At 48.8% G+C, this 26,990-nt stretch overlaps 1 protein-coding gene across 6 annotated transcripts in view; it reads left to right on the top strand.

Annotated features, from left to right (window-relative positions):
• XYLB (xylulokinase) overlaps nt 1–26,990 on the top strand; it is a 65,926-nt gene that overhangs the window by 704 nt on the left and 38,232 nt on the right. For 5 of the 6 annotated variants that reach the window (XR_006385078.1, XR_006385079.1, XM_044252667.1 and 2 more), the window contains exons 2-11: nt 714–796; nt 9,931–10,000; nt 12,070–12,150; nt 14,370–14,456; nt 15,056–15,184; nt 15,936–16,001; nt 17,327–17,399; nt 19,601–19,719; nt 23,192–23,273; nt 26,539–26,579. Coding sequence is in view for 4 of the 6 variants with exons in the window: in XM_044252667.1 (XP_044108602.1) it covers nt 714–796; nt 9,931–10,000; nt 12,070–12,150; nt 14,370–14,456; nt 15,056–15,184; nt 15,936–16,001; nt 17,327–17,399; nt 19,601–19,719; nt 23,192–23,273; nt 26,539–26,579 (831 nt within the window). In the remaining 2 variants the exon portion in view is untranslated. The remainder of the gene's footprint in view (nt 1–713; nt 797–9,930; nt 10,001–12,069; nt 12,151–14,369; nt 14,457–15,055; nt 15,185–15,935; nt 16,002–17,326; nt 17,400–19,600; nt 19,720–23,191; nt 23,274–26,538; nt 26,580–26,990) is intronic. The other variant, XM_044252669.1, reaches the window with a different exon arrangement.

The raw sequence follows: 26,990 nt of genomic DNA, 5'->3' as shown, positions 1-26,990 counted from the left end.
GAGCCAAAATGCCTTCAAACTGGGTGTGGGGTGCCAAGGGGCTCCTTTTCCTTAACTTGGGAAATCAGCACGGGTGCAGTCAAACCCCTCGGTCTCCGCGATGGGTCTGGGAGGGCCGGGTTAGACCAGTTTTGACCAGAAATTCCTGTGGGACTGGGCAGTGAGGTTGCCTTGCTGGGTCTCAGTGCCCATCTGTCGGAGAAAGGAGCTGTACCCCAGAGTTTGGAGGTCTGCTCCATCCGGACCTGTATGTCTCTGGACCATGATCATGGCCTGTGGGAACAGCCCAAGGACCTCGTCTGGTCTCTCACGTCCCTGCAGACGGGTTCCCCAGAGACATCTCCAAATCCTGCCTCTCATTCTTTCCCCTGCAAGACTTAATCAGGCATCCTTGCCAGGCTCTGGAATCAGCTCATCTATGAACATCTGGTTCTAAGACGATCTTGGCTTTGGTTGTTTAGGGGGCAAAGATGCCTTGAGCTGTATGGGTGTTTCTACTTTGCCTCAGCCTCTTCATTTTACCTACTCTTTGGGTATGTTCCCAGAGGAGGCCTCTGTTACTTGTGGTTACAATGATGTACCCCCAGCCTTCTGGGAGGTCCAGGCTGAGCCACTCACTGGGGTGTGGGGCTTCACCTGGTGATATTCCTATCCCTGGACCAGTATAGAAGCTGAGGAAAATTCTATACACCATTTTAAAAAATGCCTTGCAGGTGAAAGTTGTTGCTGTTGATGCAGAGCTGAATGTGTTCTATGAGGACAGTGTGAATTTTGACAAAGACCTTCTAGAATTTGGGTATGTACATAGTATATGTGTGTTGGGGGGGTTGGTTTTGGGGTTGTCCCTTAACCTTTTACATTCATTAACCACACTATTCTGGTGTGATATTGTGATTTAGAAGAAATACATATTTGGTCATTCAGATGGCCAAAATATATTTCTCACATGCATTTGGTCTTCATCCATAGTTCCTTCCTCACGGTTCCCCAAACCCTTGGAACTTACTAAGAGTTGAGAGTTAGAAAGGTGTCTTTTGTTATATTAATGGAGGTGACTTTTGGACCCCACCTGGGGGTAGGGGCTGGTTGCCCAGAAGACCAGCCATGTGATTAGAGGGTTGGAATTTTCAACTGGAGATTGAAAGGTCAATGGCCAATGACTAAGTCCTGACTGTGTAATGAAGCCTTCACAAGAACTCAAAAGGACTGGGTTTGGAGAGCTTCTGGGTTGATTTGGGCAGAGTGGCATGCCTGGAAAGGATATGGAAGCTCCCTGCACTTTCCCCATACCTCACTCCGTGTACCTCTTCATCTGGCTGTGGATTCCTGTCCTTTATCATGTCCTTTAATAAATTGGTAAACCTAAGTATGAGTTTCCCTGAGTTCTGTGAGCTGCTCAAGCAAATTAAAAGAACCTAAGGTCATTGGAACCAATAATCTGTGACTGGTTGGTCAGAAGCACAGGGAAAAGCTTAGGGCTGGTGCCAGGCATCTGAAGTGGGTTGGGTGGGCAATGTTGTAGGACTGACCCCTACACTGGGATTTGATGCTGTCTCTGGGTAGATAATGTCAGATCATCTTCTGGTGTCCAAGAATTGCTTGGTGGTGTGTGTAGAGGACCACCATCCCTATCCATCCCCCACCATATTAGAGTTGCGTCCAAGAATCTGAGATTTGACATATCTATAGATCCATTTTTATCAAACTGCAGGCGTGTTGGTCTGGGTAGACCTCTCAGCATCCTTTTTTTCCTATGCCCTGAATGTGTTTTCCATTCCTTCCCAGTTCCATGCAGTCGTTCATCCATACTTGCAGTAGGTATCAGTTGAGACTTGCTTTGTGTCAGGCACCATGAGGGTATCAGGATTTGATGGTGAACCAGGGACATGGTCCTTACTTTCCCAGAGCTTCCTGTTAAGTAGGGGAGACTGATACCAATGAAGGACTCTGACAAAATATTTGATTATAGACTCAGAGAAGGCCATTGAAGGAAAGGAACTCACTTTTCCAAATGTTTATTAGAAAGGAATGTGACCCAGACTTGGGGAGTGGTCAGGAAGCATCCCGAAGGAAGTAGTGCTTTAGCCAAGGTCTGAGTAAGTGGAGTTTGCCTGGTGATGGAAAGGAGAGAGCGTTCTAGGCAGAAGAAGCAGTGTGTGCAAAGGCCCTGTGGCAAGAAAGAGCACTGCTTATTCAGTGAATTGAAGAAGGCCAGTGTGGCTGGAGAGCAGAGGGAGGTGGAGGCTGGGCTGGGTACTAGTTTCTCTATATCCTAATACCTATAAACAGCCCCCGAAGGACCATACAGATGGGAGTAAGTTGTGACACAGTTGTATTTGTATTTTGAACAGATCTCTCTGGGTGCAGTGGGAAATCAGTTGGGGGTTGGTCAGTATGCATGTTGGGAGACCATGGAAGTGTGTCAAGATCATCTGAATGGAAAATGATAGCATCTTGGAAGAGAGAGCTGGTGGTAAAATTGACAAGTCCTGGGGAAGAACTGAATTTGAGATATGAAGGAGAGGTTTCTGGGTGGCCTTCTGGACGGATGGTAGACTGAAAAGATTTTGTTTTAGGGAGAAAGATCATGAGTTTAGCTGTTGTATTAGTTTGCCAGAAAAAAATACCACAGACTGGATGTCTCAAACAACAGAAACTTATTTTGCTATAGTTCTGGAGACTGGAAGTCCTAGATCAAGGTGCTCATAGGGTCAGTTTCCTCTGAGAGGCCTCTCTCCTTCATTTGCAGATGGCTACCTTCTTGCTGCCTGTCACACTGTCATCCTCTGCCCCTGCATCCCTGGTGCCTCCACTGTGTTGTGTCCCCGTCTACTTTTATAAGCGCCACCAGTCATACAGGATTAGGGTGTACCCTGATAACATCATTGTAAGTTAATTGCCTTTCTCAAGGCTCTTTCTCCAAACACAGTCACATTCACAGGTACTAGGGATTAGGACTTCAACCTCTGAATTTTGGGGGATATAATTCAGTCCATAATAGCTTTGGACTTGTTGATTCTGAGGTGTCTCTGAGAGGGGGTTGTGTTGGAAGTGTCCCTCCACAACTGTTTTAGATGCCCCAGAAGTGGGACACCTGGCAGGCTCAGGTGGTAGAGCATGCCCCTCTTGATCTCAGTGTTGTGAGTTTGAGCCCCTTGTTGGGTGTGGATATTACTTAAAAATAAAATCTTTTTTTTTTTTTAAAGATTTTATTTATTTATTTGTCATAGAGAGAGAAGCGAGAGCAAGCATAGGCAGACAGAGTGGCAGGCAGAGGCAGAGGGAGAAGCAGGCTCCCTGCCAAGCAAGGAGCCCGATGTGGGACTCGATCCCAGGACGCTGGGATCATGACCTGAGCCGAAGGCAGCCGCTTAACCAACTGAGCCACCCAGGTGTCCCTAAAAATAAAATCTTAAAAAAAAAAAAAAAAAAAAGAGATATCACTTCCCTGTTGGCTCTTTGGCATGAATCACTGCTGCTCATGTCGTAGACTTGCTTTGAGCCAACATTGGAAACCATCTTGCATTTGTAGTTTGTATTACTGTAGACTAAGTGTTACAGTTTTGGTAGTTGTGTCTTTCAGGGATTGGTCCATTTTTTTTTTTTAAGATTTTATTTATTTGACAGAGACAGGCACAGCAAGAGAGGGAGCACAAGCAAGGGGAGTGGAAGAGGGAAACAGGCTTCCTGTGGAGCAGGTAGCCCAATGCAGGGCTCCATCCTAGGACCCCAAGATCATGACCTGAGCCAAAGGCAGACACTTAATGACTGAGCCACGCAGATGCCCAGGGTTGGTCCATTTTATTTAAGCTTTTAAATTTGTGGCTACAGAATTGTTCATAATATTCCTTTATTTTCCTTTTGTGTCTGTGGGATCAGTGGTGATGGCCCTTCTGTCATTTCTGATATTCATCATTTGTGTCTTCTTGCTTATTGCCTTGGTTAGCCTGGCTAGAGGTTTATCAGTTTAATGATCTTTTTGAAATGTCAGCTTTCAGTTTTGTTGATTTTTCTCTACTGCTTTCCTCTTTTCATTTCTCATTGATCTCTGTTCTCATTTTTAAAGACTTTTTTTTTTTAAGATTTTATTTATTTATTTGTCAGAGAGAGAGAGCATGTGCACAGGAGAACACAAGCAGGCAGAGTGGCAGGCAGAGGCAGAGAGAGAGAAGCAGGCTCCCCACTGAGCAAGGAGCCAGATGTGGGACTCGATCCCAGGACTCTGGGATCATGACCTGAGCCGAAGGCAGCAGCTTAACCCACTGAGCCACCCAGGCATCCCTGTGTTCTCATTTTTAGTATTTCTTTTCTTCTAACACGGGGTTAGAGGTGGGGGTGTTTCCTGTGCTACTGCACTTCTCAGCCTTTTCCTATTGCTTTCAGATTTTGAGTCACAGTTTGAAAGGCCTTCCCCATTCTGAGATTGTGAAGCAATTTGCCTGCATTTTTTTCTAGTTCTTGCAAGGTTTCTATTTTCTTACATAAAAATATTTGAAGTTTATCTAGATGTATGGCATGACATTTGTATCCAGCTCCAATTTTTTACTGATGACTCTCCAATTGTCTTGCTACCATATTTTAGAAGCTCGTCTTTACCTCACTGATTTGAGATGCCAGCTTTATTTGCTAATTTCTGTGTATGGTTAGGTCGATTTCTGGGTCTTTTCTTTTGTTCTATTAGTTGGGTCTGTTCATGAGCCAGTAACGTGTTTTAATATTCCAGCTTTATAATATGATTTAATATATAGCATTGTTGGTCCCCTCTGACTGTTGTACAGTGCCCATGGACATTCTTGTTCTTTTTTTTTTTTATTATTTAAAGATTTTATTTATTTGTCAGAGAAAGAGAGCACAGGCAAGGGAAGTGGCAGGCACAGGGAGAATCAGGCCCCCCGCTGAGCAGGGTTTTGTTTTGTTTTGTTTTTTCCCCCAGGACCCTGGGATCATGACCTGAGTCTAAGGCAGATGCTTAACGACTGAGCCACCCAGGTGCCCTCTTGTTCTTTTTTGATATATACTTTTGAATCAGCTTTTAAAGTTCCAGAAAGCAAAATTACTAGTATTTTTATTGAAATCATATTACCTTTATAAATTAACAGTTGCAGAGAGTTAGCAAATTTATGAGATTGAGTTTTCCTGTCAAAGCATGTGTTTGTTCCGTTTGTTCAAGCTTCTTTTGAATACTTCACATGGTCTGGATATGTTGTTTTTTTTAATTACTGGAAATTTTATTTATTTTTTTAAAGATTTTGTTTATTTGAGAGAGAGAGAATGAGAGAGAAAGAGCATCAGAGTGGTGAGGGGCAGAGAGAGACGTAGACTCCCCAACAGGCAGGGAGCCCTATGCGGGACTAGATCCTGGGAGTCCAGGATCCTGACAGGAGCCGAAGGCAGTTGCTTAACCAACTGAGCCACCCAGGTGCCCGGGTTTGACATATGGATATGTTGCAGAAAGGACCATTCTATCCCACCTTTCCCTATACCCAGCCCCTTTGCAAAGTGACTTTGTAGCTCCTTCCATGGAGAGATGGGAGTCATTTCCTGACCTGCAGATTTTTAACCAGTAGAACGTGAGGAAAGTAACATCGTGCAGTTCTAGACCTAAGCCTCAAGAAGGCCTTGCTGACTTCTGCTCTCATCCTTGGAACCCTGCCCAGCCACCACGTGACCAAGCTTGGGCCAGCCTGCTGGAGAATGAGAGGCACATGGCTAAGTTACCCCGGTATCCCCGGCCAAGAGAAGCAGCAGCTGGCCCCCAGAGGCAGAGCCCTCTCGCCCTCTCGCTACTGCTAGCCGACACACAGAAGGAGCCCAGCCAAGCTCAGCCCAGTGACCCATAGAATTGTGAGCTAAACAAGCTTAGTAGGTTCAAGTTACTTAGCCATGAGGTGGTTTGTAACAAGGCAAAACCACGTGGTACCTCTAATTCATTTTAAACTTCTTTCTGACTGTTGTATCTTTTTACTAATGTAAATGGGGACTTTTCTGTAGCGATTGAGTAGCGATCTACCAGGCTTCTTTCCTTCTCCTCCTGGGCATACCCCCACCTTGCAGTTTTGGTCGGTTATGTGACTTAAGTCCTAACCAGCAGAATGTGGGAGAAAGTGAACAGGGCTCTCTATCAGAACATACAACCCTGGCTGTGATCCTCTGCCCTGTGTCTTTCTGGGTCCTATGGCTGGATGCGAGTGTCCAGGGCACCTTGGAAACCGCTTAGAAGATGAGAAGAGCCCCTGTCCTCCTGGGTCCCTGATTAACCGCAGGGAACAGAGAGCTGCCCCCGCCCCCACCCCCGCACTCCACATTCCTGGTCCCCAGCACTCCACTGATGATACTTTGCATGAGTGGGAACTAACTTCAACTGTGTCAAACCAGGGAAATTAACTAATACAGGGTCATCTCTTCCCATCACTTTTTTTTTAAATGCTCTATTGAGATAGAATTCATGTACCAAAAAATTCACTCTTTTAAAATGTACAGTTGCATGGTTTTTAATATACTCATAGAACTGGGTCCTAGTCTCCACTATTTGGGTTTTAGAACATTTTCATCTCCACAAAAAAAGAAACCCTGTATCCACTAGCAGTCACTGCTTACGGCCCCCTCCTCCAGCCCTGGCAAGCAGTCTTAACGGATTTGACTATTCTGAACATTTCCTATCAATGAATTTGTGCAATGGCTGGCAATCGCTGGTAATTTTTGGCAAGTTTCTTTCACTTACCATAATGTTTTCAGAGTTTCTGTTGTATGCTATGAGTACTTCATTCCTTTCTATAATGTACTCAGTAACGTTCCATTGTATAGTTATTACATTTTGTTTATCCATACATCAGTTGCCAGATATCCAGCAAAGATATCCAGATATCTTCGAGCTCTTATCAACAACCCTGCTGTGAACATTCATGGATGTTATAGACTACGTTGTGCCCCCTTCTTGTCCTCTGAGAAATCCTGTTGAAGCCCTAACCTCCAGTGTGGCTGTATTTGGTATTTGGTGATAGGGCCTGTAGGGAGGTAACTCAGGGAAATGAGGTGGTAAGGATAGGGCTCTAATCCAACAGGACTGGTGTTCTGGTAAGAGGAAGATCTCTTTCTCCTCCCCAAGTCTGCACAGAGGAAAGGCCATGTGAGGACACGGTCAGAACATGGCCCTCTGCACATAGGAAGAACACTTTCACCAGAAACCCAAGTTGCCAGCACCTTGATCCTGGGCTTCTTGCCTCCAGAACTGTGACAAGATAAATGCCTGTTTAGACCACTCCATCTGTGGTAATTGTTACGGCAGCCGGAGCTGACTAATCTAGTATATGAGTTTTTGTGTGGACATGTGTTCTCATTTCCACTGGGTATATACCTAAGAGTGGAATGAACAGACTTTCTGAAGCAGCAGTACCATTTTATATTCCCATGAGTGGTATAGGAGGATTGCAATTTCTCCCAAGTTTTTGCCCACATTGGTTTTTTACTATTCTTCCAATTACAGATTATAGCTGTATTAGTGGGCATGAAATGATGGTTCATGGTGATGGTGATTTGCATCTTTCTAATGACCAATGATGTTGAATATGTTTGGCCATTTGTGTATCCTTTTTGGAGAAATGTCCATTTGGATCCTTTGCCCATTTTTCAACTGCCTTAGTTGTCTTTTTATTATTGAGTTCTGAAAGTTCTTTGGATAGTCTGGAGACAAGTCTCTTAACAGACAACAGGATTTCAAAACTTTTTTCCCATTTCTGTGTGTTGTCTTTTCACTTTCTCGATGATCCTTTGAAACAAAAGTTTTAAATTTTAATTGTCTATTTAATCTATTTTTTTTCTTTGCTGCCTGTACTTTGGTACAGCATTTGTTAGGTTTTGGTGTTGATTTTGTATTTGTTTCACACACAAAAAATTGGAAATTTCCAAGGTGCCCTGGAACAATTTAAATACTATTAGAAATACTTGTTTTTTAAAGGTTTCAGAACACTTTTCTGTGAAACCATTTGGGCCTGGTGCTTTGGCAGGTGTGGGGAGCTCCAGTTTTCCCTCCTAGCAGAAATTGCCAATTTTAAGTTGTTAAATACATGCGGACTGTTTAGTTGCAATTATCATGTGTTTTGTAAAGGCAATGTTTTTTTCTGATGGTTCTTATTGTCTCTGGAAAGTTTGCTGCTCTTTTTCACCTTTTCCCTAATAGTATCTTTTCAAAAATGTCAGTATTATTTAGTATAATTTGTGTATAAAAAAAGGACATCCATTAAAATGTACACTCTAGTGCATTTTGATAGAGGCAGACCTATAGCTGGAAAAGTGCCACCAAAATTATGATATACAGACTATCTACATCGCTCCGAAAAGATTCTTTGTGCCCTTTTGCATTCCATCCTTTCCTCCCCGCTGGACTTGGAAAACCACTGACCTCCTTTTTCACAACAGGTGGATTTGTGCTTTCTGGCATTTGATCACATGGCGTCATATAATATGGACTCTTGTGGGCCTGGCCTCCTTCATTCAGCATGATCATTGGAGATTCATCTCTGTCAGTGTGTGTATCAGTAGTTCACTTTTTTTTTTTTTTTTAGGATTTTTATTTATTTATTTGTCAGAGAGAGAGCAGAAGCACGGAGAGCTACAGGCAGAACTGGCAGAGCAGGCAGAGGGAGAAGCAGGCTCCCCACCGAGCAAGGAGCCCAATGTGGGACTCGATCTCAGGACCCCGGGATCGTGACCTGAGTAGAAGGCAGATCCTTAATCCACTGAGCCACGCAGGTGCCCCAGTAGTTCACTTTATTATTATTACTATTATCATCATCATGTAGTACTCCACCACACACACACATACATATCACAATTTATCCATTCATCTGCTTGGGGACACCTGAGTTGACTCCAGATTTTTTTTTAAGATTTTATTTATTTGACAGAGAGAGACTCAGTGAGAGAGGGAACACAAGCAGAGGGAGTGGGAGAGGGAAAAGCAGACTTCCGGCTGAGCAAGGAGCCTGATGCAGAGCTCAGTCCCAGGACCCTGGGATCACAATCTGAGCCAAAGGCAGAGACTTAATGACTGAGCCCCCCAGTTGCCACAGATAAGGCTGCTGTGGAAACTTGTGTACAAACCTGCCTTGGAACTTTTACTTTCATTTCTCCTGGCTGGAAAATTAGGAATAGAATCTCTGGGTCCCATGGTAATCTCATAGCATCTAGCTATGGATTCTGAGCTGTTTGTTTGTTAAAGATTTTATTTATTTATTTGATTGAGAGAGATTGAGAGAATGAGTGGCAAGGCAAGAGGGGAAGCTGACTCCCAGTAAATCAGGTCATGATCTCAGGGTCCTGGGATCGAGCCCTGCATCAGGCTCCTTGCTCAGTGGGCTTCTGCTTCTCCCTATACCTCTGTGCTCTCTCTCTCTCCAGTAAATAAACAAAATTTTAAAAATAAAGATAAACGCATCAATGAAAGAGTTGGATTTTGTCAAATCAGTTATTTGCACGAGGGCCTTATGGGGGGACGAGGGTAGGGAGAGGAGTCCAGGCAACTTTCCAGGCTTGCAATTCAAGGACTCCCTGGTCTGATGGCCAAGAACATTTCCTGCAGACGCAGCACCTCTGTGTGGCACATCCTTTCTACCTCTCCAAACCCAGTGGGCTTGGGAGGGTTTTAATCCAACCCTGCACCCCCTAGTTCCCTCATGGCCACAGTGCCAAGTGGCGCCATGCCTGCCTTCCAGGGCGAGCCCCTCATATTTAGAAGGCTTAGTTTTGCTGGTGTCGTCTGAGAATCACCACCCCTGAGCGAGGTCTCCTCCTAGGTCTCCTCTTTCCCTCCTGCCAGCGTTGTTCAGCCTCGTTCAGTTTAGAGTATTCCCACCGACGTTGGGGAAGGGGCGTTTCTGTCCCCACCGGGTCCCTGCCCAAGGCCCTGCCCAGCACTCTGTCTTGTTCTTGTAGGACTCAGGGTGGAGTTCACGTTCATGAGGACGGACTGACAGTGACCTCTCCAGTCCTGATGTGGGTCCAGGTAAGCACAGGGAACCCAGACTCTTTGTTGAGACCAGGTCCTCATTGGGTGAAGGAGTCAGCCTGGCTCCTCGGCTGGTATAAGTACTTCCGAGCCGAGAGGGCACAGAAAGGTCTAGCAGATCTGGTGCTAGAGCACTGGCAGGCCCTGCCGGGAAGTAGCCATCCTGATAATACCACCTTTCCCAAACCTTTGCCAGACACTGCGGGAGGCCCTCTGGCCAACCCTCAAACCCTGAGATGCAGACACAGCACTGGCGTTTTAGGTTTCGGGCTCAGATGGACCCCAGGCCAGGCCTGCTTGCTCAGGACCGACAGGAAAGGAAGTTGCCTGTTGCCGAACACGGGTGACCCATGGAGCCGTGGGACCAGGGGTATGGCCAGTACAGAGCAGCATGATAGGGCTGGGTCTGCCTCGGGGGTCCTGAGACCCTGAAACTGGAAGCCAGCCAAAGGCAATGCTCAGTGTGTCTGCCAAAGCTGGTCCAGTCCTCCGGTACCTGGTTAAGCAGTTCCCTCTCCTGAATTCTTTCTGTTAAGATAACTAGTGTAATTTTTAAAAAAAAAAATTTTTTTTTAATCAACTTAATCCTGACTCATACTGGAGGATTAGGGTAAAAGACAACTTCCTACCAGCCAGGCCAGCTAGAATGGACTTCCCAAGGCTAAGCCAGACCAAGGGGTGCTGGGGTGACAGGCAAGAGTCTGTGTCTAGAGGTCCCAGTGATAATGTCAGGGACTTTGATAGATCGGGGCCTTAACTTGAGGTGATGAGCAATAGGTAGAGAGCCAGACTTGGGGGTGGGGCCCCATGATTTCTCATTGTGAGCAGCGCCCCAGGATTGGACCTGTTCTAGCTTTGCCAGTCCCCTGTCCAGCTATGCCCCATCCCCTGCTCAAGGTTTGGCCAGGAGGGCCCAGTTGGCACAATCTGGGCTGTGAGAGGAGCCCTCCCAGCAGAGCGTAGGGATGGTAGAGTCAGGTCAAAGCTCCAGTGGCTGTTCTACCCTCGAGGGAAACACAGCCTGGGGTGACTCTCTGATTCCTGCCCTGACTGAAGTCTTAGGGAGCATTAGGCTGTGCTGGGCAGCATCATCGATCCCACAGTTGGGGTCTTGCAAGAAAGAAGATTGCACCCAGATGGTTGGGGGTGGAATGGGGATTGGGACAGATGGCCATCTCTGCCTACCCTTTCCAGCCTGGTCCTCCTGGACACAGAGTCTAGGCCTGGTTCCCTCTCCCTCCGATGGGGGCTGTCTACTTTGCTCTTCACCTCTCTCTTGCAGTGAAATCACACCAGTAGTTCAGAGGTTGAGAATGCAAATAAAAGAAATCACAATTTTTAAAAAAGATTTTATTTATTTATTTGTCAGAAAGAGTGAGCACAGGCAGACAGAGTGGCAGGCAGAGGCAGAGGGAGAAGCAGGCTCCCTGCTGAGCAAGGAGCCCGATGTGGGACTCGATCCCAGGAAGTTGGGATCATGACCTAAACCAAAGGCAGCCGCTTAACCAACTGAGCCACTCAGGCATCCCAAGAAACCACAATTTGATACACTTTATTTTTGCTCCTCCTGAGTGCTTAGGAGTCCCAGATTGGAGAAGCAGAATTTGAGGGACCCATGGTTTCTGACTCCATATATTTAAGCTATTTTTTACTGTGGTTCATCTTTTTATTTGATTGGTGCCAACTTTAATGAATTATTCCAGGTCTTTTTATTTTTATTTATTTTTATTTTTTTAAAGATTTTATTTATTTATTTGACAGAGAGAAATCACAAGTAGATGGAGAGGCAGGCAGAGAGAGAGAGGGAAGCAGGCTCCCTGCTGAGCAGAGAGCCCGATGCGGGACTCGATCCCAGGACCCTGAGATCATGACCTGAGCCGAAGGCAGCGGCTTAACCACTGAGCCACCCAGGCACCCGAATTATTCCAGGTCTTATCCATCCTAAGCAATCAGCTCTCTTGCGTCTTCAGAATAACGGCAAGCACTGGGGTTTCAGGGCTGAGGCCCATGGGTTTGCGTGACTCAGTGGTTCTGGACAGTCACGGTGGGCTCTGTTTGTCTTTCAGGCTCTGGATATCATCTTGGAGAGGATGAAAGCGTCAGGCTTCGATTTCTCTCAAGTCCTCGCCCTGTCTGGGGCGGGCCAGGTTTGTCTGTAGCAGCCCCCCTGCGGCGTGTGGGCAGCCGTTGGGAAGGGGTGCGGGGCTCCCCTGGAGGGAATGCTGCCCCCGAGAGTCGCTGCACACTTTCTATTGTTGGTAGAGCCCTGCCGCTCTGCTACATCGGAGAATGTAGAGCGTGCCTTCTTGCAAAGGATTGGAGGTGGCTGGAAATGTGCAGCATTATCCAGAACAGGACCCCGGGTGAGGAAGAACAGGATAGAGGGTGTCGATTGGGGTAGAGGAAGCATTTGGCGTGCGTTGATGATGCCTGCCTGGGAGCACTGGCATTGCTTTTCTGTTTCCTGGAAGTAGAGGCAAAGTCAAACATTCGACTTCTAATGAGAGCAGTTTTAGTAGTAGCAATATTTGTAAAAATAATAACAAAACACACCGACTGAGCACTTAGTGCAGGCCAGGTGCCGCGCTGAGAGTTTTACATAGACTGTCTTTTTGTCTTTTTAAGAAAGAGAGAGAGAGCAGTATAGGGGGGGAGCAGTAGAGAGAGAGGGAGAGAGAATTTCAAGCAGACTCGGTGCTCAGCGTGGAGCCCGATGTGGGGCTCACAACCCTGAGGTCATGACCTAAGCTGAAACCAAGAGTCCACTGCTTAACCGAGGAGCCACCTAGGCGCCCCTTACTTAGACGATTTAACCTAATCGGTACAGTGTTTTAGGAGGCGGTGTCAGGGTGTGGTTAGCACAGGAGCACTGGGTCTGCTGCCCGGCTCTGTCCCCAGGCTCGCCATTTAAAAGTAGTGACTGGGGCATGTCATCGAACTTTCTGGGGCCTCCTATCCTCCTCTGCCTGAGGTTCAATGTGAATGTGAAATACTTAGTGCATAAAAACTTCATGTAAGTTTTAGCTACTACCTTTAGTATCATTGCCTTTTACCTGAGGACACTGAGGCGCAGAGGGGCGATGCCACTTACCCAAGGTCACACAGCTGCCTGGTGGAGGAATCAGGACCCAAGCTGAGTCTTACCCTCTGAATCACTTTGGTCCGTGGTGGATTAGCCTGCTTTCACATCCTTGTGAGAGAGTGCTTACAGATTTTTCTGAGCCACCTCTTCTCCTCTGTCCTCCAGCCTAACAGGAATTTAACGCTCCTGTCCTGTTCGACAGATTGCCCGGGAGATCTTGCCCACCTCTCTCATCTGAACCACAGGTTGGGATACCCTGTCCCTCCTGGGCATCCCCTGATCCCATGCCAGGTGTCCCCAAGAACACGTCCAGCTTACCCCAGGGCCACAACCCACCTGTCATCTTTGACTGTCTAAGGGGTCTCTGTGCCCTGTTGATTTGTTACATGTCTCTTGAATTTCCCACCTCCTCTCCAATCCTGCCTCTCTTGCCCCAAGCTGAATATCTACGATTTTTCTCTGGGCCTCTGCTTGGGCCTCCCTGACTCCCAGGTACCTTCTCTGTGACTCCTAAACCCTTTCATACACTCAGCCCTGGCCATGGCACTCCCTTGCTAACCCAGAGTTCCCACACCTCCAAGATAAGCTCCCACCTCCAGGCCCTGGTGCTCAGGCTGCCACCTCCCCCCTCAAGCCCCCACCACCCCCTCCTGCCCAAGACTCAGCCCACTGTGTCAGGTGCCACCGCTCCCTGCACCTGCCAGCCTCTCTCAGCCATGCCTGCTCTCTGCATAGAGCACCCACGCGCTCAGCTCCAGCTCCTTTCCTACTAAACAGGGCCCCTTCTGCCAGCGCGTTCAATGGCCCTCCTCTGTGTCCCCACTGCCCTGCCACGGCACATCCACAGGGTTTTGTAATTGTGTCTTCCTCCCTGACTCACCGACCACATCGTAGAGAATAAGGACAGTACTATTCTCTTCATCCACCCCGTTGCCCGGCATGACCTAGGTGCTCCGAAAATGTTCGTTGAGTGAACGAATGGGTAACTGAATAAAGGAATGAATTTCAGGTACTATTGTGAGTGATATGTTTTTACAGTACAGTTTTACAAGGATACCAAGATCCAAACCACTAATTCTTTCTTGGACCGTTCCTTTAAGCTTTGAGGGGGTCAGGGCAGAGTTCTCATTTTCTAGAGCTGATAACCAAGTCTCAGAAAGGGTGAGTTCTGTAAGAAGTGGCGGGGCCAGGCTTGGAGCCAGTTCTTTGGGGTGTGGTCTGGACTCTGGGAGGTGATCCCAGTGTGTGGCCATGTGAGCATGTGCTTGGGTTTTCCCTTGACAGCAACATGGAAGTGTATACTGGAAGGCTGGGGCCAGCCACGTGCTGACAAGCCTGTCACCAGACCTCCTGTTACATAAGCAGCTGCAGGTAACCGTGGGAAGAAGGGCCCAAGCCCTGTGGGCCCTGAAGTCTGGGGCTTTTGTGCATTGTCAAGGGTTTGGGAACTTGGCTTAGGCAGTAGTGCGGTAAACAGGGTCTGCCCTGCCTCCTGCTGGGTACAGCTGGTGTCTGGATAGAGGGTCAGGTGCTGACAGCCCTCATCTTGGGTCCCTTCCTGCTAGGCATGGCTCTGGCTAGCTTCCCCCTCAGAGAGCTTGCCTTGGCGTGTGATGCCTCTGGGTGGTGCTGGGAAGGCAGGCTCCGTTTTCTCCATGGTTCCCCGCAGCAAATGCCCCTGGGAAATGGCACTTTGCGGCAGCTCTAGTCCTCCTCTGCTTATCTCCAGTATCGCCAGTAGTGCTCAGGTGTCCTCCTCAGAACCTTCTACCTTGAGCTTTCCGGGGAGAGACACCAGTGGGCCAAGCCGAGGTTTGGGTGGGAAGGGCTTAACCACGGGTCTCCCAAGGTCACGTCCAGTGGGGAGGTGACCGTACCTGCTGTGATAGGTGGTGGAACCACCAGTGCCAGGGCGGCTTCCAGTGTCAGCAGGCAGAGTTCAAGCCTGTGCCTTTGTTCCTCCTTTCCAGGCGTGTTTCTCTATCAGGGACAGCCCAGTATGGATGGACTCCAGCACCACAGTCCAATGCCGCCGGCTGGAGGCCGCCGTGGGTGGGGCGCAGGCTCTCAGCTGCCTCACCGGCTCCCGAGCCTATGAGGTAAGCAGTGCCTGCCTGGGGCTGGGGGCCAGGGTTGGTCCTGGGAGGAGGGTCCTGTTGCTGGTTCTGGCCCCTTGTCCCTGGGTGTCTGATGACGTGCCCCAGTGGGGATCCCATGAGGCCCTGTGGGTATTGACCCTGCAAAGCCAGGATTGGGCACTCTGGCCCCTGGTTCTGCCCAAGGCTGTCCTGCCTCCCTCTGCTGCCCACAAGCAAGGACAGGTCTCCTGTTGCCCAGCAGGAGACCGAGGTGGGCTCATGGTTGTGCTCTCTGCAGGGTGATGATGGCACTTCCACTTCAGCCTCTGACCTGGGGATAAAAATAGCACTCATGCTTGGGACAGTTTTGAAGCCCAAGGGAGTCAATGTATGCAAGGCATTTAGTACAGCTCCTGGAAAAGTAAAAGAGGAATGAGTAAATAAAAGGAATGCCTCTTTCCTGCTGGCTTCAGCCCCTGTTCTGGAGCTGGCTCTGACTAGCCCAGTTTGGCTCATGATTGGGGGTAGGGAGCATAGCCTCATCTCCTGCACAGGTGCCCTTCGTGAGCACAGTCCCTGCGGTGGGGGGTGGAGTGGGGTGGAGCAAGGCTTTTCCAGTAAGGGTGTGCAGCAAACATTTCTAGGTTTGAGGCCTTTGTAAAGCGTTCATGATACTAACTCACATCCAGAGCATGCTACGGTGACCTCACTTTGTGGAGATGATCACTGCACATAGGATTTTGGTTTTTAAGAATTTGCGCTCTTTCTCCAGCGTTTTACAGGAAACCAGATTGCAAAGATTTACCAGCAGAATCCCGAGGCCTATGCACACACAGAGGTTGGTTAAATATTCTTAATTTGATTTAAGTCATAGTTGAATTTCTTTTATAATACTACCTTTAGCATAAGTAGATCTCATGTTCATTGGCCAAAAATATTGATTAGCAGACATTAGAAATGGTGTATGTTCGGTTTACTTATTTCTCACTGGTAAGCCATCTCCAAAGAGGAGGGGAAAAGGGAATCATGGGAAAGAAAAATCAGGGCCTTTCCCGACTAGTGGGGTGGTCAGGGGCAGAGGTCAAGGAGAGGGTGGGAGCCCTGGGGACTGGTGTCTTCCTGGGGCCTCCTGAGTAGGAGATCCAGGTGCTCCTCAGTTTCCTGCCTGCTTAGTGCAGGATGGCTACCAGGCACTCGATTGGTGCCGGTTCAGTGTTTTCTTTGGAAATGGGGAAAGCTGGACCCATGTGGCTGCAGCTGTGGCCCTTCTGCCAGAGCCTGTGTCCCAGGAGCTCAGATTCATTCTTTGATCCACAGGCGGTGGAAGGCAGCACTTAATGCTGCCTGGGAAGTAGTTCCATACCTTGGCTAGTGATTTTCATCTCTGCATCATTAGAAAATGATCAGTGTATATTAAACCAAAGTGCTTTTTTAATATTGGAAGTTAACAACATCCCATTTATTATGTGACGACTCAAGGTTCCAGATCTCTCTGCAGCATTAGCTGTGTAGATTCCTGGGGAGGAGAGGGCAGAGATGAAAAACCCTCTCCACATTCTCTGTGTAGAACAAAGGTGGCCTGAGGGGGGACAGGAGGTGTTGGCATTCTCTGCTGTGATTCCTGCCTGGAAGCACAGACCCTCGGGGACATTTGAAGTCCGTTATCCATTCCTCCAGCTCATGCCTGGGGTTTGTGGCTTCTGAGGGACTGACTTCCACTCACACTTATTCTGAACCCCCAAGAGTGACTATGTTGGTTCTGAATCCTGTGGCCACGCATCCCACTTACCTTGTGACTAGATATAAAGACCACAGAAACAGAGAAAGGAAATCAGGCTCCTTGGACGCCCGGCAGAAGGGCCACTTCCCTGAGCACGGCTTTTCTACAGGCCTTGTTGCTCTTCCTCTTTGCTGGACTTGATGGTTCTCTGGCTGGTCAGAAACTGCAGAGTGAGGCGCTTCCCCAAGGACTCGGTTCTTGGTATTCCAGATACATATGCCAACAGTCCTGTCTCCAGGATACTCTCTCACCGCCATTAGTGGGCCCTCTAGCTCCACGTCTCCGCTTCCATCCCTGATTTAAAACTCTTCTCAGGTGGTGGGTATCAGAGTATTAAGTTGCTTATGGTATGGCCTATCTCACTGCCTCTCTCTCTTTCACAGAGAATTTCTTTGGTTAGTAGTTTTGCTGCTTCCCTGTTCCTTGGGTCTTACGCCCCTATTGACTACAGTGATGGTAAGCCTTCAGAGTCCTGGCGGGGGTGCCTGTTCAGTATGTGGGTGGACGGGTGCGCCTGTGGGCAGCGTGGGCAGGGCAAACTTTTAGCCCTGTCATCTTTTGCTATGAAGGGAGTGTGTTAGTTATCTTTTGCTGTGTAATGAATGCCCCAATGCTTAGCAGAGTAGGAACTTTTTTTTAAAAGATTTTATTTATTTATTTGACAGAGAGATCACAATTAGGCAGAGAGGCAGGCAGAGAGAAGGGAAGCAGGCTCCCTGCTGAGCAGAGAGCCCGATACGGGGCTCCATCCCAGGACCCTGGGATCATGACCCAAGCTAAAGGCAGAGGCTTTAACCCACTGAGCCACCCAGGCGCCCCAAGTAGGAACTTTATTTTTTAATATTTTATTTATTTGAGAGAGAGAGGGAGAGAGGGAGGGAGGGAGAGCACAAGCAGAGGGAGAAGCAGGCTCCCCACTGAGCAGGGAACCTGTTGCCAGATTTGATCCTGGGACCCTGAGATCATGACCTGAGCTGAAGGCAGATGCTTCACCGACCAAGCCACCCAGGCCCCCTGATTGCAAGTTTATTATCTCACAGGATTTCTGCAGGTCCATAGTCTGGGAGCCGGTGAGCTGGGTGGGCCTGGTCAGGAGCTCTCATGAGGTGGTCAAGCTGGCAGCCAGGACCAGCCATTGAAAGGCATGACTAGGGCTGGAGGATCCATTTCCAGAGCCCCAAACTTCTTAGCCAGAGGCCTCACTTCCTCACCACATGGGCCTCCCATAGGACACCAGTGACAGTGGATGGATCCCCGCCCTCCCTCCCGCCCCCCCCCCGCCGCCCGAGCGAGGGATGAGACAAAAGGGCAGCCAAGCAGAAGCCGCAGAATCTCTACACCTTAACATTGGAAATGATGTGCCATCCCTTCTGGCTCACCCTGCTGGTCGCACAGACCTACCCCAGGTGTGGGAAGGCAGGGACCTCACTAGGTGGGAACAACAGGGCTCGGGGTGGGCCTAGGCCGCTTGGAGCCTGGTTCCCACAAGGTGTTGTTTCTTGAAGTTGTGTTCACATGTGGGGAACTCAAGGGAATGGTGAGTTTCTGGAGTCAGTGCCTTGCCAAAAATTAATGTAAGCGATACCAGAGAGGAAGGAGAACGGGGAGGAGGCTGCGGAAGGTAGTTTTGCGTGAGGCCATGCTAAAGGCCAAACAGTAGAAGGAAGCAGAGTGCAAGGCGAGAGCCCAGACCGATGCTTGTGACCTCAGAGGAGTCTCGGAAGGCTCATAGCCCCCTGGAATCCAGCTGGAGTTGTCTGAGTGCTGTCGTTGGCCACATACTATTCTAGCATTCAGGGAGAGAAAGTAAGGTGTCAGAGAGGTGGTCCCCGAGCTTCACTCACAATCTGGGGAAGACAGGGTTCCCACAGGTAGCTGCACACAAGTCAGGCCAGCAGGACCTTGAACCTGGAATAGCCCACATCCACCCGTCTTCGCCATACCCACCCTGGGGCTGTTATGTGCTGCTGGGAAAAGTCACAGCCCTACTCCCGTTGGTGTTCCAAAATTCGGGTTCTATAGCCTCGCTGGGCCCTCGGCTCCACTCTCCTCACTCCCCTGAGAAGTCACTCCCTGATTTACCAGGCGTCTCACTTCCTTGCTTGGGTCCCTGCCGATGGCTGTCTGCCTCCACCTGGGCCCAGTGGAGGAGGAAGAAAAGAGCCCTTCTCTGCTCTGGTTTCTTTCCCCTTTGCTGTCCTCAGGAAAGCATTGGGAGACGTAGATTGTTTTCAGACAGACTTTGGGAGCTGATCCCCATGATGTTCTTGAAAAGTTAGAGGTGACTAGGGAAGCCTGAGGGCTGACCCACATCGGCATGGGGCCACCTCTGCACAGACCCCTCGAGCCCCAGGGAACACGGAGAACAGTTCCTCATCAGTGTAGTGCCGGGTCTTAGGACCACAGATTCCTAGGCTGACATGAGGAATATTTGGAGGAGGTGGTGGGGCTGTGTGTTTCCAAGTTCCCTGCTGACCTCTGATTCTCCGGCTCTCTAGTTGCCTAATGACCCAGGCACACTGAATGCATTCCGTTGGGAAAGAGCTCCAGGTATGATTTTGTGGCAAGAACTGGATCAGCTTTCCACCAGATGGGCGCGTGTTCACCACAGGTCCTTTGCAAAGATGTTTCTGTTTCTCATTTCCTTCATTCCTTAGGTTCTGGAATGAATTTGTTGCAGATCCAGGACAAAGTCTGGTCGCAGGTCTGCCTTCGTGCCTGTGCACCTCATTTAGAGGAGAAGCTTGGCTCACCTGTACCATCATGCTCTGTGGTGGTAGGTCCCCGTGCAGGTGACATGGCTCATTTCCAAGCGGGCAGCTACTGGGGCAAGCAATGCAGAATACACACACACATACACACACGCACACAGAGTCACCCTCATTCATTTCTTTACACACAAGCATACACACGCGGGATTTTCAGGCTAGTGTAAGGGAAGTATTTGATGTACAGCAAAGCCAAATGTCTGGATCAGTGCCTTGCATTTAGCAGGGACTCAAGTGCACATACAGATGACTGCCTCGTGGCAGCAAGGTGTGGGGAAGGGGACCTGGGAAAATTCCACTAGAAATTTATTAGAACAGGAAGAAAAGTAGAAGGTATAAGTGGTGGGTGATTACGCACTTTAGGAAAAAGTACACAGAATGCTGACATTCTAGGGCTAGATACCACCTCTGAAGCTTAAAACGGGCAGTCTGGAGAAAATAGAAATATGAACAAGCTGAGGGAGAACGCAGGCTGTGTGTCAGACTGCCCAGGCTGGATTCCTGCCTCGGCTGCTCACCAGTTCTGTGACTTTCTTCTGTACCTCAGTTTCCCCATCATTTCCATAATTCCTGAAACAGTGGGAATAATGATATTCTCTGTGTCATGCAGACTTGTGCAGAATAAACGAGTTAGTGCATTTAAAGCGCTTAAGATGGGGTATCTGCCTAGCTCAGTTAGAGCATGCATCTCTTGATCTCGGGGTTGTGAGTTTGAGCCCCACTCTGGGTGTAGAGATCACTTACAAATAAAATCTTTATTTATATGTGTGCCTGGGTGGCTCAGTGAATTAAGCCTCCGCTATGGTCCTGGGATCGAGCTCCACATCGGGCTCTCTGCTCAGCAGAGAGTCTGCTTCCCCTCCTTTTTTCCTGCCTCTCTGCCTAGTTGTGATCTCTCTCTCTCTGTCAAATAATAAAATCTTTTTATAAATTTAAAAAAGAATAAAAACAAATAAAGTGTTTAAGATAGTGTCTGGTCCCAAGGGTAATATTAAAAACATTTACGGCAGCTGCAAGCAAAAGGATGAAATTGGACCCCTGCCTTACACCATACACAAAAATTAACTGAAAATGGATTAAAGACTTGAATGTAAGATCTGAAACCATAAAAACTCCTAGAAGAAAACAGGTGTTAGTGACAATTTTTTGGATTTGACACCAAAAGCAAAGGCGAGAAAAGCAAAAATTAAGTGGACCTCATCAAACTTAAAAGCTTCTGCACAGCAAGGGAAACCATCAATAAAACAAAAAGGCAACCTATGGAATGGGAGAAAATACTTAAAAATCATATATGTGACAAGGAGTTAGTATCCAAAGTATATAAAGAATTCTGCTCCACAGCAAAAAGGTAAGATAGTGTGATTTAGAACATTTAACCATTAGCACGGAATCCCCATTCAGCATAGACATCTAGTTAACTACATTCGTGGCTCTTCTGTGGGGAGAATGGAGTAGAGGGAGACTGGGCCCTGCCTTCAGAGGCCCTTTGGTGGGAGCACACACCACACATTCAGAAAAGCGAGAATTCTCGGTGTTTCTGAGTATCAGTGGGAAGCAAGCAGAAGGTCCCTGAAGCCCACTGGTGCTGCCTGTTCCAAGTCCCAGCCACTCTTTGAGATTGACTCCGATGTACGGAGCTGAGGGAGGAATGTCCCCTGCCTTGGAAGGGGACAGTTCAGGACCCAGGCCTGCTGAAGCCCAGTGGAGAGATAAGGAAGGGCCAGCAGGAACTGGCCAAGCCTCTGGGATTGGTATTCCATGCATGGCTTTTGGTTTTGTGTGAGACAGAGAGCAGTGTTTGGTCCATGGCAGCGGGCTTTGTGTTTGCCTTATGCCAGGAACACATACCTCCAGGAGGGGGCCTGTGCACAGACTGGCAGCTTGAGGAATGGAAAAGAACTGACTCTGAAAGGGTCTTTTCATTTGTACATATGTACCCACGTGATGGGGGGAAACAAGCCGAATCCATGTTTCCCAGCATCCCTTCTTCTGCAGGCAGTGCCCATACAGCTTTCTCATTTCCAGCAGGAACGGGTTTGGGATATATGGTATCCGACTTCTCCAGCCGCAGTTTGCGGCCTCCTCACTCAGTTATTTTGCCAGCAGCCGTGGCTTTGTGCAGGTGTCACCCGGCAGCACCCTGCCCCAGCTGCATTCATTTCTCTCACCTTCTGCCCGGGACTTCTGTGACTCCATGTTTGTGCCCTGCAACCCTGGAGATCCAGGGAGTTAACAGTCCAGGGGGACAGTCCCTGCATCCTTCACGCACAGCTCCTTGGACATTGCCCACAGTGAGGACCAGCTTGACAGTGTACCTTGAGGTGGGCTCTCCCGCCTCCCCAGTTCCCCTCTTGTTTCTTGGGATTGCTTCCCCCAAATAAGCCACCTGCACACGAACCCTGTGTCCGGCTCTGTTTCCTCAGGCAACCCGGTCCAACACATTTCTCTCCTGGGAGACGGTTTATTCTGATGTAAATCCGATTTTTTTCCTGGAAGGAGCAAGATTTTCTCTTCTTTTTTTTTTTTAATTAATTATTTTTATTAATGTATAATGTATTATTTTGTCTGTGAATCATCAGGCTTACACAGTTCACAGCACTCACCATATCACATACCTCCCCTACAATGGAGCAAAATTTTCTTTCCAGACACCAGGATGGCCCATCATTCGTTTTAAACTTTTGGAGCTTTGGTAAAGTCAGGGAAAGGGGAAAAATGTTTTTCTTTTATAGCTATGCTCTCTAAAGACTATAGTCTGTCCAGAGGGGTCACTGCTGTCTGGTCCCACAGCTCCCCTAGGAGGAGACCTGGAGGCCATGTTTCCCCAGGGGTGTTCCCTCCCCACGCTGCTGTTTTTGGTTTATTTTCCTTAGAAACTTGACCTGTGCACTTGTGTGTTTGGTTAATCAGATTGCTGGGCTGATAGAGCAAGGGTGTGGGGCCTTCTCTTCTTCCATGAATTTTCTTCCTGTGTGTCCTCTTGTTATTTATTTAAAAATTTTTAAAATTAATTTTATTTATTTATTTGAGAGATCATGAGCAGGGGGGAGGGGTGGAGGGAGAAGCAGACTTCCTACTGGAAGGAGGTGTTGGGGGAGTGGGTAGCCCAATGCGGGATTCCATTCCAGGACCACCTGAGCCGGAGGCAGACGCTTAACCTACTGAGCCACCCAAGCACCCTCCCCTTGCTTATTTACCACTAATGCTGTCTCAGAATTTGGAACTTACAAAATAAGTACACATTGGGGATTGGTTTGTTCTAGCTGCCTCTCAAAATCCAATGGTGTTCAAGGCGGGGTGACCTAATATTTGTGGTTCCAAGCCTGGGCTGGGCTCCTCTGGCTTCTCGTGAACGGGAGGGACATCCCTGGTTTAGGACAGGGACTGATATGCCTGCAGGCCTGGTGACCTGAGGCTTGGAGGGCTATGCAGAGTAGGTCAGATTTACCTCAGGAGGGCATGCTTGCTTTTCTTCCTCAGGGAGCCATTTCCTCCTACTTTGTCCAGCGCTATGGATTTCCTCCAGGATGCAAAGTGGTGGCCTTCACTGGGGACAACCCTGGTGAGTACCTTGAAGGATTTCACTCTCCAAGTAGCCTGACTTGGTCCATGCTGGACATTTGAGAATGCCAGCCTCTGGAAACCCTTCTGTGGCAGGCCCCTTCCTCCCTGGCCGCCTGCCACACTGCTGGCCTGAAATCTGACTCCCTGTACTGCCCTATCTTGGCTCCGACTCTGTCCTCTGCCTCCCCCTTCTGGTGTGAATGATCAGCAGTTAAGGCAGGCGGTCATGCCCACCCCTCCCTAACTGCCTTTTCTTTTCTTTTCTTTTTTTTTTTTAAAGATTTTATTTATTTATTTGACAGAGAGAGATCACAAGTAGACGGAGAGACAGGCAGAGAGAGAGAGAGAGAGAGAGAAGCAGGTTCCCCGCTGAGCAGGGAACCAGATGCGGGACTCGATCCCAGGACCCTGAGACCATGACCTGAGCCCAAGGCAGCGGCCTAACCCACTGGGCCACCCAGGTGCCCGCTAACTGCCTTTTCTGTTCCAAGCTAATCTTCTCAGTTCTCCAGGCCTTCCTCTAGGACTTGGTTTTGTATCTCCTTCCCGTCATTTGATCTATAGGTGTGAATTACTCTCCATCCAAACACCTTGTCCTTCCCCTAGCTGCTCCAGGAAGAGTCATCAGGTCTCTGAAGAAAGGGCAGGTGGCCGCACTGTGCCATATGTGGTGGTGCCTCAGCCCCACCCCTGCAGCCCTTTTCCTAGAGAGCCACCAAATTCAGGTTGCCAGGCAAATGCAAATACAGATACAAGGATACCCAGTGTGCCTTGAATTTCAGAGGAATTATGAATAATCAGTGTAATAAGTGCATCGCATGCAATATTTGAATTTCACATAAGAAATGATGTCTTAGTTTAAGTATGGCCCAAAGTATGTCTCTCTGAAGTTCAAATTTAACTGAACGTCCTCCATTTTTTCTGGCAACTCTACCCCAAATCAGCATCCTCAGCTCCTGCTCTTAGAAGGTCAATGTAAAGTACATAGTAGAGGACCTGGGCTGCTGCACAGGTGGGGCCAGGGTTTGCTGTCCTAGGGAGGCTCACTTCCTTCTTAGAGCCTCTCCTGCTTCTCTCTGTGGTCAGGGAGTGTGGCTCCCTATTTCTTATGCTTTGCTCTCCTTTTAAACACATTTCTTTTAAGTTTTTTTTTTTTTCTGCCTTCAGCCCTCCTTCTGGTTTCAGCACCCAACAGCCTCCCTGTACTCTCCTCCTGTTGGCTGTGTAGACAAGCAGGACAGGGGCATCCAAAATAAATAGAGAGAGATGCATATGTCTGCGAGTTGTATGCCTCAAAATAGAGCGGATGGTCCTTGTTAAAATTCATTCGTAACAGCGAGAGTTACTTTATCAGTATTATTATTAGAGTCCCTATTTTCTTCAGTGTTTCTGTATATTTTTGTGATCAGGAAAAAGCACTGAAGTCGCTACTGTTGTTATATGTGTCACTGAGAATAATGCTCATGGCATTCCTCGGTCTCCTTCCAGCCTGGAGCTGAGGGCACGGCGAGCTCGTCCCTGCCGCACTTGAGGCCACCTCAGTGTCCTGGGTGTGACCCCTCCCTCCTGGGACAGCCTTGGCTCTGGCATCTGGAGGGAACCCCAGGAGCCAGACAAGGGCCTTTCCATCCCTGAGCCATTTCTGGAGACGGTCATGCGGTACCTGTTGGCCAAGCACAGAAACTAATAGAGTGGGTTTGGGAGAAGTGATCCCAGTGTTCCTGGTAGGAAGGTGGAGGGAAGGCGGAGGCTGGTGGTTGGAAGCCAGATTTCCACAGTGGCAGGGCATGAAGCCCCAGGCTGTCCCTGGGGTTGAGAGGAGGCTCCAGGCTGCAGTGTGTGGGTTCTGGTGCTCCTGGCCCCCATTTCCATATCCCTAAGAGCTGGGAGGTCCAGCCTCCCTCAAAGAAGAACAGTTGGTGTAGGAACACCAACTTAGGAAAGTTCTCCACTTCTGTGGGCCACATCTGTTTTCCTTTCAGAATGAAAATAACTTTGTTGAGTCTCATTAGTCAATGTATAATCTTGTACCCCCTCTGTCAACTAGAAGAATGTCAGGGGGAAGAATGGGCCTTTATAACCACAGAAGTGAGCGCCTGGGTTTGTCTGAGCAGGAATGACAGAGAAGCAGCTTTCCCATCCTACCTCTCGGACCTCGGTTTCAGGCTGAAGGTTGGCAACGCCAGGCAGGTAGCCCTCAGTCAGTCCCTCCCAAAGTGTGACCTTGAGTGTGCGGCTGTTTTAAATGATGCATTAGTTGCTTCTTCATTAAAACAACAGCAGTGATGAGCAAGCAGACTAACCAAGCTCATGGTCTTTGTCTTACTCACAAGGGATACCTCTTCACTGCAGGGAAAAAAAAAAAAATTAAACACTGACAAACCAAAGGAAGGATGTAAAAATCATCCATAATCTCTTAACCCAGAGATAATCACAGTTAAAATTTTGATGGCCATCCTTCCACATTTCTTTCTGTGCTCATAAATAAACATATTTAGTTTTAGTGGGCAGCATCATTTCAACGGTTTCCTGGGGCCCAGTGGTCCCACATTTATCCCCCTGGTCCCCTGTGGTGGAGGTCGGTGGGGCTTCTGTGCACTGGCAGTGCAAACAGTGATGATGCGCACACGCTGTCCTGTCCCTCATCCCTACAGGCTAAGTTTTCCGAGATGGGGCTCTTGGATCCAAGGCTCTGACACACACGGCAGCAGTGGTGGAGGACACCTGTCCCTCCCACATTTCTCCTTCACTCGCTCAGTCACATTTAGTGAGCACCCCCATCCCCGCCCCGCCCCCGGCCCGGTCCATGCTAGACCTTCTTTTAGTTCCAGAGTGCATCAGTGAGCCCGGCAGATGCGGACTGCTATTCTGGGCCTCCTGTCTCGGGTACAGACCGCTCTTTACATTCTGCCCCTTCACACTCCTGCCTCACCTTTGTCTTTCCCTGCCATGTGTCTGATGTCTTGACTCGGTTCCCTTGGTTCTCTGCACTCTTGGGAGCACCTGATGGTGGGGAGTTGGACCCTTTTAGAAGAGGCTTCCCAGCTCAGATCAGAGGCCCTGACTACAGGGACTCTACCCTTTCACACTGGGGACCTCCCCTTGGGCTCTCCCAAACCCTCAGCTCATCCTTTCCTACCTCTACCCTGGCATGTGGCTTGGGGCGGGAGGTTCGGAGCTGGCTCCCACCTGGGGGTGACTGTGGTTTGCTTTGTGGCTCTGTGTGACCTCCCGCTAACCAGAGGTTCCCCTCCAATTCTCAGCATCGCTGGCAGGCATGAAGCTGGAGGAAGGTGACATTGCGGTAAGGCGACTTCTCACATCTCTCACCCATAAGCAAAGCCCGCTCTCTCTCTGCCCTGGGGGACAAGGGCCCCAGCAGCATCTTTGCTGCCTATTAGAGGGTCTGGCAGTCCCAAAAGGCAGCTGAGGGAGGGGATAGGAAGACTCAGGCCCCAGGACCTGCTCATATCTCCTCTCTTAGAAGGTCATGGCCTTTGCCCAGTAGGCAGGTCCCCTTGTTGGCCAGTCTTGGTGGATACAGTGGCAGAGAGGTCAGGCATTGGAGTGGAAGACTGTGAGCTCTCCGGATGAATAAAGAAAACAGAACCTGTGCCCTTCTGGGTCTAATGGGAAAGTCATCTGGGAACCAGTTGTCACCCAAACAGTTAGTTAGATACAACTGTGGTTAAGTTCTAGAAAATGAGCCCACAGT

This window comes from Neovison vison, chromosome 6 (assembly GCF_020171115.1).
Source record: "Neovison vison isolate M4711 chromosome 6, ASM_NN_V1, whole genome shotgun sequence".
NCBI lineage: Eukaryota > Metazoa > Chordata > Mammalia > Carnivora > Mustelidae > Neogale > Neogale vison.
The sequence above is the reverse complement of the archived record's forward strand: the minus strand, read 5'-3'. Positions and strand labels throughout refer to the sequence as shown.